The following is an 11,393-nucleotide window of genomic DNA, read 5'->3' as shown; positions in this document are numbered from 1 at the left end:
GCATGTTTTATGGCCAGTTTTTCATTTCCAACTCAATGGTGTTGGTTATAAGACCATCAGGTACCGTTTAGGTCACTTTCTGGTGAAGGTCAGGTCAAAGTCAGGTCAAAAAAGGTCAAATTTCAAAGTTGATATTTTTGCATAAAATGGGTGTCGATTCGATGCAGCTCGTCACGGGGAGTCTAATGGTGGTCTTTGTTTTGCGCTACGAGATCTAGAAGTGCTAAAAATTGAGTTTGAAAAATTGACGTAATCAATTTTGAACAGTTTTTTCGCTATAACTTGGCCAAAAAAAGAGGTATCGATCTCAAATTTTGTATGTAGATAGAAGGCGGTAGGGACTATCACATATATTCCGGTTTTTTCGAAATTCATTTTTGTTTTATTTTTTGGCTATTATATTCAAAAAATCTATTTTTTGATTTTTGGGGGTCAAAATCCAAAAAATTCGAAACAACGAAACAGCAGTTTTGTAGCCCTTTTGATTCCACATCTTTTATGTCTGAAACATTTTTCTGTACCTCTAAAGCTGTAGGCCTGACAGCTCTTCCCGCGAAACCTTTTTTTGGGTCGAAAATGGCAAAAATGACGTCACTCTGACGTCATTAGCGGCCAACCTATCATAGCCTTTGGAAAAAATTTTGGTCACGATGTGCGCTAGCTGCTCCCGGGAGGGTACTGAAAATTTGGTGACGATCGGCGCAGCGGTTCTCGAGATATATTGAAAAAAACTAAAGGGGTGGGGGCAAAAAAATGCCACCCCCCCCCCCACCGCCTGGAAGGTTAAAAATCGGTTCCCGAGCGTCATGGCCAATAACTTCAACCTGTCCGCCAGTGGCAGCAAGCAGCGACCTTTCCACGTCACCCGTGCTGAAAAGGCAGACCAGTGTAAACATTGACGTCACAGGCACCCTGCTTCCATCACTGGGCTGCTGAGTGACGAATCACAGCCCGTTGGACCGCATGGCGTCTGCAAACGTCAGTCGACATCGCGATGGGATGATGCTCCGCCGGCGTCAGCTGCTGTGCAGGGAGAGAGGGAGAGTGAGAACGTGTGCACGAACTTCCTCATTGCCCAGGTCGCAGGTGCAGGGGTGGACTGTGGAGGCATATGTCACCCATGATATCTCATTGATCCAAGATCCGATGCACAAAACAAATCGTATCGCCAAACAGTCGCCGAGTCGCCGCCGACATGTCGTTGCGTGCGCCAACATGTTATCGAAGCATCGCCGACTATTCGCCATTCATTCGAGATGCTCGACGAATCGTGGATTAGCCTCAGAGTCAGCCCGCGCATGATTAGGGACTCTACGAAGCCCCCTTCCCCGTTTTCCTGCAATACATACGGGGCATGTCCATAGGCGCGGGAGCCGGGGGGGGGGGGGCAGTGGGGGCAGCTTGCCCCCCCCCCCCCAACTCTGGGGCCGTGGGGGTGGTGCCCCCACAGCTTTGAGACGGAATACCACACTTTTTTTGCAAATGTTTTCTTTTTTGTTGAAAAAGCCGAGGGGTGAAAAATAAGTGGCCTAAAACCGGTGAGAAAACTAGATTTGGGGGTACCCTAGGTTGATCTCTATTATGGTGTGCCGGTGCCACCTCCCCCCCCCCCCAGTCGGAAAGTAGTTCCCGCGCCCCTGGGCACGTCAGCGAACTGATCGCCGCTTTCTTTGGCCATGTAAATTTATGTAAAAAAAATGTAAAATTCAAACATGCAAATAATCGGCAGCGTAACACGGCCTGTAGAAAGCAGGACGCACTCGTAGCTCTGACGATCCATGAATTCAGCGTCGGCATCCTCAGATTCAAAATCAACACTACCCCAGCCATGCTCGTCCCAGCCTAGTGCACATGCACAGAGCTTCCGCCAGCGCACTTGCACAGAGCCCCCACCCAGCGTTATCTTCCGCCGGGCCTGGGTAGAGCGGCGGAGCGGTCCCTCCTCCACACTCTGCCGAGCAAACGGCCGCGGACGACGGGCCCGATACGGGCACCGCGCGACTGCGCCCTCGGAACCACGGCCAATCGCGGGACGCCGAATCTCAGGGGTGATGACATGATCACTCGACAAGTCAGGGGCGCGGGAACTACTTTCCGACTGGGGGGGGGGGGGAGGGCACACCATAATAGAGATCAACCTAGGGTACCCCCAAATCTAGTTTTCTCACCGGTTTTAGGCCACTTATTTTTCACCCCTCGGCTTTTTCAACAAAAAAGAAAACATTTGCAAAAAAAGTGTGGTATTCCGTCTCAACTCTCAAAGCAGTGGGGCACCGCCCCCACGGCCCCAGAGTTGGGGGGGGGGCAAGCTGCCCCACTGCGCCCCCCCCCCCCCAGCTCCCGCGCCTATGCTCGACATTTCACACACGGTTGGAGCGCAGCAAAAATAAGCGTGCATGTATTACACCGTCGCGTCGTTCGTAAACCTTGTCTCCCACGACCCCCATTCCTAAACCCCGCGGCGTCCTAGGCTTGGGTGGTTGAATCCTTGTTCTATGTATAAAAGACATGTGAGTAGTGAGCAGTGAGATCTGAGTTAGCAGGTAGATGCGAGTCAGTATCCGCGTATGTATTTTATTTGGAGTGATTGTGCGTGTGTTGGTGTTGCGTGTGCTGTTGTTTCGGCGCGGATGATTGTTGTTTGCTGTGTACCATTTGACTTTCATAACCGTACTAACCGTTATTCACTGACAATTGACAAGTAATAGCCACCCTATTGTGGAGTGTGTGCTAACGTAAATACATAAATACATACATATCCTATAATGTGGGATTAGTGGCGCGACACGAGATAGCTACAGGGCGACACGTGAGACGGAGATAAGTGGCACTGTATGCAGGTGTGAGGGGGGACACTGTCAGTTTGGGCGCAGTGGGGATGGGAGGGGGCGGGAAGAGGGGAGGGCGGTGTGTGCGTAGGGATAGCGAGTGAACGATGTTTACGAGGGACGGGCGCGGGAGACGGTGACGGGAGAGGGCTGACCAGTGTGAGCAGCGACGGCCATGGTGACGGACGTAGAGTGAAGAGTACCATACCCAATTATATTGTGAGCGTCTTACTATAACCGCTCGCACACGCTAAGGGGAACGAGACGACGATAGGAGAAATAGGATGTAGCACAAAAGGAGAAAGTTGGGCGCGGCGGGTGGGAAATGATGACCTTTCCCGTTTCCCGTTCGCCATCATCGCTGTCACTGTTCACACTGGTCCTCCTCTCCCGTCATGCCGTCTCCCGCGCCCGTCCCTCGTAAAACTGCCCTCCCCTCTCCCCGCCGCCCTCCTTCCGCCCCCTCCCATCCCCAGGCCGGCCGCGTCCTCCCTCGCTCCCATACAGCTCCACTCGACTCCGTCTCACGTGTCACCGTCGCATGTCCATGCTGAATCTGGGTTGAATATGGGCTGTCTTGATCGACATCACCGTCGCTGCCTCGTGTCGTGCCACTAATTTCCCAATAAGTGCATTACATTGTATATGCACTGCAGTCATGAGCCACTCCGCGCGGTCCGCCGTCCGGTCCGGCTCGGCGGAAACACGAGCTGCTAGCTGCCGAGCGGGCGGACGCGCTGACTCATATCGTTGCGCCATGTCAATGACGTCATAGGAGACGTACAACGGAGACGGACGGGCGGACGTTACTGACGTCACGCAGCCTTGACACGATGCTCTGATCCGCTTCCTGGTCCGGTAGAAAGTAAAGTCGGGGGTCGGGTCATCAAACGACGGGCCGATCTGCTAAGCAGTTGTGCTACTTATAACATCGATGTCGACATACACCCGACACGAGACAGTTTGCGAATTGCAGGACAAAAAAAAAGAAGAATACACTGGAACTCGGATAGGCCGCAATGAGGTGCGTGTCAACATGTACCCTGGTGTCAACTGTCATGTTTGTTACCCGAGCGGATCAGCCTCTCAGCGGCTAGCTCTGGCAACCGTTTGGCGGGACCAACTCCTAACTTTACATCTACCGCGTGTGAAGCTAAGCAGCGAAATTTACGCTATCGTGCCGCCAATATCTGGAATCGCCGCGACTGTCCATGGTGTTTTCCTCTTTTCCCAAGCATCATACTTTTCTACAGCTCTTCTTTCTTCTTTCTTTCTTCTTCTTTCTGTAGTTCTTAAATGTTTTCTCTCAGTTCTCCCTTGTGACCTACAATCGCTAATTCATCAACAATCGCTAAAAAAAATAGATGTCCGGATAATTTCGTTACACCCTGTATGATAATTGATATGGTCGTTCATCTCGGCGTGTAGAAATGAGGTGTTTGCTATGAAGTGTGATATGAAGTGTTTCGCTAGTGTTTTCTGGCACGCGCGCGAGCTCGCGCCTCTCAGGGTGAGCACGGCGCGGTCCGAGCGGGCGCGTCGGGCCACTTTACGGCATACATACAGTGTGTGAGGGCGAGTACCGAGAGTGAGAGTGTCTTGTGGGCGGATCTGGGGCGCCGCGGCCGTAGCGTCGCCGGCCGTGGCGCCGCCGGCGCCGCTCTTACTATGCCGGTGCACTGCAATGGGATGTTCTGCGAAATAAATCCTAAATGATAGAAAAAAAAGTTATGGGGGCAGGCTGCCCCCACTGCCCCCTCCCCCCCCCCCCCGGCTCCCACGCCCATGCACAGACGAATACTTTAAAAAAACACATGCTTTCTTCTTGCATCCACTTTGGTGCTAATAAAAACATTTTCTTTTTATTGAACATAAAGTGTACGTAATAACTGATGTTTTCATAGATACCTACAATCTACATTCTTGAGTTCTACCTTCGCCGGACCTACTGGTTTTCTACATAAGCGCCGGCCGAGGGGGGTGGTAGGTACGTTCCCCCTCGCCGTTTCGCCCCTGATGGAGCTAGACTCTAGAGTGTCGCATTAAAACGAGCGTGTTCGCCGCTACTAGACGCAGCGACTGGTACCCGATTTTAGGGTCCCAGGTCAACCGATGACCTCTGAGGTCAGGTCAAGTGACTCAGTGACCCAAGGTACGGGTTCCGTTTTTCATAAATAACTTCGCAAAAACGGTCGCAGAGCCGCGATTTTGGCATCATCGTGTTCGCATCGCTCAGGCGCTTTGAATAGTATACTTTTTGTTCGAGTGAGGTCAACTTCAGGTGTTGGGGTCAACCTCGGGTCAAAGTCAGGTCTCCCCCCCCCCTTAGGTCACGAAGCTGGTCGAAAGAGGTAATATCGCATATCATTTGATTAGACAGGTCTTCCTGAGTCCTCTGAAGGTTTTCCCGACTCACTAGCTCAATTTGGTCGGGAGTTATTGGCAAAAACAAACATTACGACCCAAGTGACGTCATAAATGATGTCATGCAAGGTCAACAATGCAAAAGTGAAACAACGGACCTTGCAAGGAATGCGAGAAATCACGACCCCGTGTGCTTGAGAGTCTGAGATCGTTCCCGGTGCTTAAATAGCAGTTTTCAGTTTCCCCATTGACTTAAAATGGTGAGGTCACGTGACCAGCCTGACCTCAAGGAAAAATCAGATATCTACAAATTGTGACACCTCTGGAGGATACTACATCCTGTAAGTTTCATCTTCCTGTGAAAGTTGCTATGACACTGAGGGCGTTGCGAAGTTGCGAAGACATCTGAGGACCGTGCAGAGGATTACTTATGTCATAGGTCAGTGACCTGACCTGACCCGAAAATGCGGTTGGTGTCACGAGATACGGCTTGAATCAAAGGCCAAGTATGCCCAGTTTCAGCTCTCTATCGCAGACGGATTCGGAGCTATCGCGAAAAAAAAAACTATGGGGGAGGGGGCGGCCCCCATCCCCCTCCCCCTCGGCCGGATGGGGTTAATACTACATTACCTACATTGCGATGAATCGTAAGGATTCTTAAGTATCTACATTGGGCGAATGTGAAATTCGATCTCGTAGCTTCATTTTATTTGCAGGCATAACATATTCGGTGTTAGTAGCTCACAGTCGATCGATTCCATGACAAAATTAAAACAAGTATCTTACCCATTAAGTTACAATGAACAGCGTAGGGATATCGGCTGCTCATTATTTAATTAACGTGAACCGCGAACAACCACAATTCCACATAAGCTTGAACACCACAATCTACTCTCCCGCCGGACAAAAGTCACGTTATCTATAAAACGCCGATGAGCTCCCAATTTGAACTCGCGTATGGACTCCACCGATGTGGCTTTTCACAGCACTGTTGGAAAGAGCACTGACCAGGCGAGCGAGAGAGGACCAGGCCCGCGACCATCGCCGCGCTCGACGGCAAGACGAGTCCTGAGCTACACGTGGCGACCACGGCACTCGTTCGAATCGGTCGACGCTAGCGCAACGCCGTCGTTGGGGCTGGCGCTGCACCAGCCCAGCCGGCGGCCGGCCGTTCCACGAAACGGGGCCACGAGCGCCACGTCATCCCTCCCAGAGTCCCACGGCAGACGCCGGACTAGTGGGGGTTCGCTGCCGCCGTCACCGCATTCACTGGCCGTCGCGTTATTCTCGCACACGAAACCTCCGCGAGTGAGGTCTGAGTCAGGCCAGAAACGGGCGATCACTCCCCGACATGAGGCGAGCTCATTCATCGCCAGGAGTCCGAGTCCATCTCAGACGATTCTTCGGGTTGCCTGGCGGCTTCACTAGGCTCCGGAGCAGGCTCCAGGCTCCCCGGGGCAGGCTCGAGGCTCCCCGGGGCAGGCTCGAGGCTCCCCGGGGCAGGCTCCGGGGTTCCCGGGCACTCATCGTCCGTCTGCCGGGCGGCCATCAGCTCGCGAACATGCTCGGCCACGGCACTGCCCAGCTCCTTGAAGTCCTTAATGGGGACCAGCTCCACCTGATTGCCGATCACCGGTTTGTTCTTGAGAATCTCGTTCAGTGTCAGCAGGAACCGCTCGGCGAAGGCCTCGTAGTCGGCGCAGTCAAAGTTCTCGCAAGACCGGTCTTCGGCAGCCTGGCCGATGGAGCGCAGAGGCGTGGCTGGCTCCATGGCCACGCGGTACATGTGGGCGCCGTCCTTCACCTGGTAGACGTGTACCTGGCCGAACTTGCGGACACCAACCCTGGCAGCCTCGGCCAGTGGCTGGGGGCAAATGGCGAAAAGAGCCGTCAATCATCAATCAACAGTCGTTCACAAGCGCTGGCAGATCAAGGGGTCAATGAGGCATCAATAATCCCTCCCTCCCTCCCCAGACACCGCTTTGGCACTTTCAGAGCCAGCTTGAGACTCTCAGGCGTATGCATAATTGTAGCCTCCAAGATGACAATAAAGGGTTATCTGGGTCCCACGTGCGCCCCTCCGAGTCCGATCTGTGGCCCTCAGACCGGCTAGGTCCCTCGGAAACCGCTGAGGGCCGCAAACCTTCGAAGTTCGACGTGCGAGTCCTCAGAAATCGGTGTTGGATTAATAACTATCGACTTTATTAGGTTTGGTTTGATTACAAAGCACCTCTGGGAATAGCTCCTCTCCTTGGTCGCAAAAAAAAACAAGCGTGGCGCCTGTTTTATGACTACCCATAGTTTTCTGGTATTACTGGTCTTCTCATAACTGGTAGAATTGGTGGATTGCTGGATTATCTTGAGCAAAACTGACCTATTTACATTTCAAGTTTTCTTTCCCAACATCTATAAATACTGTTTGTTAATCTAATTGTTGATTTAGAGTCAAACGTGATAATAACAATGATTGCACCTGGTCAACAAAATGTCGACAATTGACAAATCGCAATTCCATTGCATTGCAATGAATGATGTGAAATCATGTAGGATAATGTTACCATTGGCTGCATCTTGTGAGATCCATACAGATCATAGATCCAGCCCCAAACTTTTGTCGAGAGATCCACTTAGATCATATAAGCTCCAACCCCCTGTTTTGTCGAGAGATTCACTCAGATCATAGATCCGCCTCACGGATCCATGCACATGTCTGGATATGATGTTGTTCCCATGCATTAGAGTGGTGTCAAAGTCACCTGAAGATCAGGTCAGGTCAGGTCATTGATCTTTGATGACGTCCGTTCACTTTTTGGAGTTTTATATATTTCTATGTTAGTTTTTTAGCTGAATTCGAATTTAGCAACTATTTGAACATTTACGATGCAGTTTTCGTGCCTTCGTAACATGTTACGAAGCTATCAGAGGTGGTTGACACCTGCTAAGAATACCGGCAGGACTCCTACTGGTTGACCTGACCTGACCCGACCTGGCCTAAAACATGAAGACCTCATCTGTGAATTGTGATCAAAACTAACATGATATGCGTGACCAGCACCGCCGAACAACCCCTTCGCAGCGACACTTTACGACGTTCTAGCAGGTCCCGATTTTCCCGACTTTTGAGTCATTGACCTGACCTGGAAGATCAGCCAATGACCTAGGACCGGGCATCATCATCGGCTTCCTCTCGTCACGGGCAACACGCTCGTTTTTTTCCGCGAAGCTCTAGCTCGATCAGGGGTGAAACAGCAAGGGGGGTCCAACGGACTTCCCCCCTCCCATATATGTTCGCGGCTGGCAAAACCATTGACCTATAATAAGTACTTATTATATATACTACTACTTATTATAGGTCAATGGGCAAAACACTGATACTGATACGGGCGAGAGTTAGGTAACCCTAAAAATGGAGGTTAAAAAAGGGGGAATGAGAGTGCAAAATAATTTTCCTTTGGATGTCAGTTCCCACCCAAAGCGATAAAATTTGGGATACTGGTTAGAGTCGAGTATATACGTAGTCGAGTATATATCTATATTTCCACGTAAAGCCTGGACATTTCAAGAAATGCCGGATTTCACCTGATGCCTGCCGACCACAGACTTCTCCATATATAGAGAAGTCTGTGCTGCGACATATACATACATTACGTAGTCGAGTATATACGTAGCCTAACTAACTCGGGCCGGCTGCGTGAGCACCGCTCATTCAGCGCTAGTCGCCCGCCGTCCCATCGGGAAATCCCGGGTTGAGGCGAGGATTTAGAAGCAATTGAGAACGCCTTCATAGTCGGACCTAGCCCCGGTGATTTGTAAGACACGATGACCGTGCCTGTGCCCCTCTTCCCCTCCACACACACAAACTATTGAGTCGCTTTTACGTCACTGCGTCGTCTGGAGTCTGGTTTGATACACACCTTTTCCGAATCCCGCTGAACGCCTGGTACATCCGACCACCGGTCATTGAGAAGGGCTTTGTGAGTCATAGGGATGATAATGATCATCTTCTCTCTGCACGCGTTACCACGATCTTCTTCTCTGATGAGATTGTGACAAAGGTAGTCATCCATCCGAGCAGCAAACGGTTTACCACTTTCTCCGAAAATAATTTCCAGATATCCAAGAAAGAAGATCCAGGCAGCACCCTCGCTGAAACTGATCTGTTTTTCGCTGAGCGCGTCCGCCAGCTCTGGTTTTGAGGTGTTGCTGATCTCGAGCGCGGCAGCCAGCGGCACTGAGATGGCTGTCACCGTGAACACCAGCAGCAGCAGCTCCTTCAGCCCGTCCAGGAAGTCCGTCCGCGGGCTTCCGAACAGCACCACCAGAGAGGTGACCGCTGCGAAACCGATCAGCAGTAGAGCGGCCCAGTACGTGCAGCCAGCACCCTCGGTGGCGGCTCGCGCCCCGTCGCGGGGTCCCTGGCGCCGCTGCAGATAGGCCGACTGCAGGAGCCGGGCGGCGCAGACGGGAGACAAACAGTAGCCCAGCACTAAGATTGCAACGTCCGCCACGGTCACGAACTCACTCAGCGCAGCATAAGCCACTCCTACGACCGCCACGACGGCCGTGGGCCAGTATGACAACCACTGTTCCATGATTGAGTCGAGTGCACAGCCCAATCCCGCAACCCGTGAGCACACCCCCGCTATGTGCCGTCCACTGCACCGGGCCGGTCCGTCACTACTGCGCGCCAGTCGGTCCGCCGGCGGCCGGACGCGCCGGCGAGCCGGCGAGAGCCCCTCAAGGTCACAGGGACGGTGTCAGGCAGTGCTGAGTGGGGCACGAGTCCGGATAGTGCGCCGACCGCCCGCCTCTGTGCAGACGCAGAGGCATGACTGGGGTCTACATAGCATGGTAGTCTACATGCCACATGGTCCTTCCCAGTAGACTGCCTGAGTACGCGCCTGCCTTGTCTGCATGTTTATCTACTCTAGCTCGGTCGGCCAGCTACGCTAGCTGCAACAAACGGCGCATGGGTGTCGCACCTCGCAGCTTCGCTTCGCTCCGTGTAAAATCAACTCAGAGCGAGCAAAGTCTGAGTGATTTTAGTGGTATACCACTACAATTACTCCCTCAAGCAGACTTGTTCGATTCATTACAAGTGGATTCATACTCGTATGAACTTGTTACACCTTTACATCTTATATCAAGACTGAGAGTCGCCTGCTGTTTATCTGCGGTGTGGCGGATGTAGGCCAGTCTCGAGGCGCCCTCCGGGAAAATGGCTCTTGCCAAGGAAGTAACATACTAATTACTGACTGGTTCCGGCCGCCCTGCTCATGTGCACTCGCACAGTATGGGGGATAGGGCGGGGAATCCCAGTCATCTGGTGGCGTGGGCGGCCCGGCCACTGGCCAGTCGCGCCTCGCGGTGCCGCAGGGACTGGTTTTTACAAGTAAGAACACCTTTAACGGGACGGGGATTCACCCGTGTCAGTCCACACGGACGGAAGTCGAATGAATGACTAGAATCGGTCGTCTATGTTTTATTGGGTTATTCCCTTTCGGTCTCGCAAGACCTGACCTGAGACCATTGCACACTCATATATGCCACCAGTGTTCATTTACCGCGAATTTGCTTTGTCTGCATCAAATTGTCCACACAAAAAAATCGTGCTGAACTTCTGACATTGAGTTTGGGGTAAGACGGGCAACTATGAATCCAATGGGTCTGTAATAGTAAAAATATTTTTGTTGCTGTAGGAAAAAAGAAGCATTTCTGTTAAGAATATGTTCGATTTCGATACTCACAGACATGTTTGCAACATTCCTTCGGCACAGTTTATTCTCGAATAATGAATGTGAAAAACGGCTCTACAAGGTTTCTGAACTAGGGCCTATATACGAGCATAACCTTCTGCACGAATCGCGTATAGGTACCTACTGCCTTTTCCGAAGCACTTGAGACCAACGAGCGACTGTATCAATGCGGCTAATCTCGGGTATTTGTTGCGAGCAGCTGCGCTTGTCGGTGAAAGAAGCTGGCCGTCTTGCCCTACCCATGTGACCGTCTTTACCCCTGCATGGGGTGGGGCAAGACGGGTTTTTGCAAGGTTTTGGAAAAATAGCTGTAGTTTTTTGTTGAATCAGCTCTAAGTCTAGGGTAAGGTGCCTAATTAGCGACCCCTTTATTTTGAACCGTCATTGCTCACGCTCTGTGGGTGCCACTGTATTACTGGCGTGATTTTCGGAGAGATCGTTCATT

General features: G+C 51.8%; 1 protein-coding gene across 2 annotated transcripts; it reads right to left on the bottom strand.

Annotated features, from left to right (window-relative positions):
• Positions 1-5,885: 5,885 nt before the first annotated feature.
• On the bottom strand, positions 5,886-9,990 carry LOC122368279 (stimulator of interferon genes protein-like). Of its 2 annotated transcripts, XM_043342075.1 has the most exons (3): positions 9,107-9,891; positions 6,700-7,056; positions 5,886-6,657 (listed from the first exon to the last, which is right to left on the bottom strand). In XM_043342075.1, exons 1-3 carry the CDS (start codon positions 9,782-9,784, stop codon positions 6,559-6,561), a joined length of 1,134 nt encoding a protein of 377 aa, XP_043198010.1. In that variant the 5' UTR covers positions 9,785-9,891; the 3' UTR covers positions 5,886-6,558. The 2 variants fall into 2 exon arrangements, with proteins under 2 accessions (XP_043198010.1, XP_043198008.1); XM_043342073.1 differs by having other exon boundaries at positions 5,886-7,056; positions 9,107-9,990.
• Between the last annotated feature and the right edge of the window lie 1,403 nt (positions 9,991-11,393).

This window comes from Amphibalanus amphitrite, unplaced genomic scaffold, assembly GCF_019059575.1.
Source record: "Amphibalanus amphitrite isolate SeventyFive unplaced genomic scaffold, NRLGWU_Aamphi_draft 000936F_arrow, whole genome shotgun sequence".
Taxonomy (NCBI): Eukaryota; Metazoa; Arthropoda; class Thecostraca; order Balanomorpha; family Balanidae; genus Amphibalanus; species Amphibalanus amphitrite.
The sequence above is the reverse complement of the archived record's forward strand: the minus strand, read 5'-3'. Positions and strand labels throughout refer to the sequence as shown.

What these genes read in the sequence shown, in the direction of transcription:
- LOC122368279 (XM_043342073.1), bottom strand. Translation starts at nt 9,784, where the DNA reads ATGGAACAGTGGTTGTCATACTGGCCCACGGCCGTCGTGGCGGTCGTA. An exon ending in TTCAGCGGGATTCGGAAAAG is followed by an intron (nt 7,057 to 9,106) that starts GTGTGTATCAAA and finishes ATTTGCCCCCAG; the next exon opens with CCACTGGCCGAGGCTGCCAG.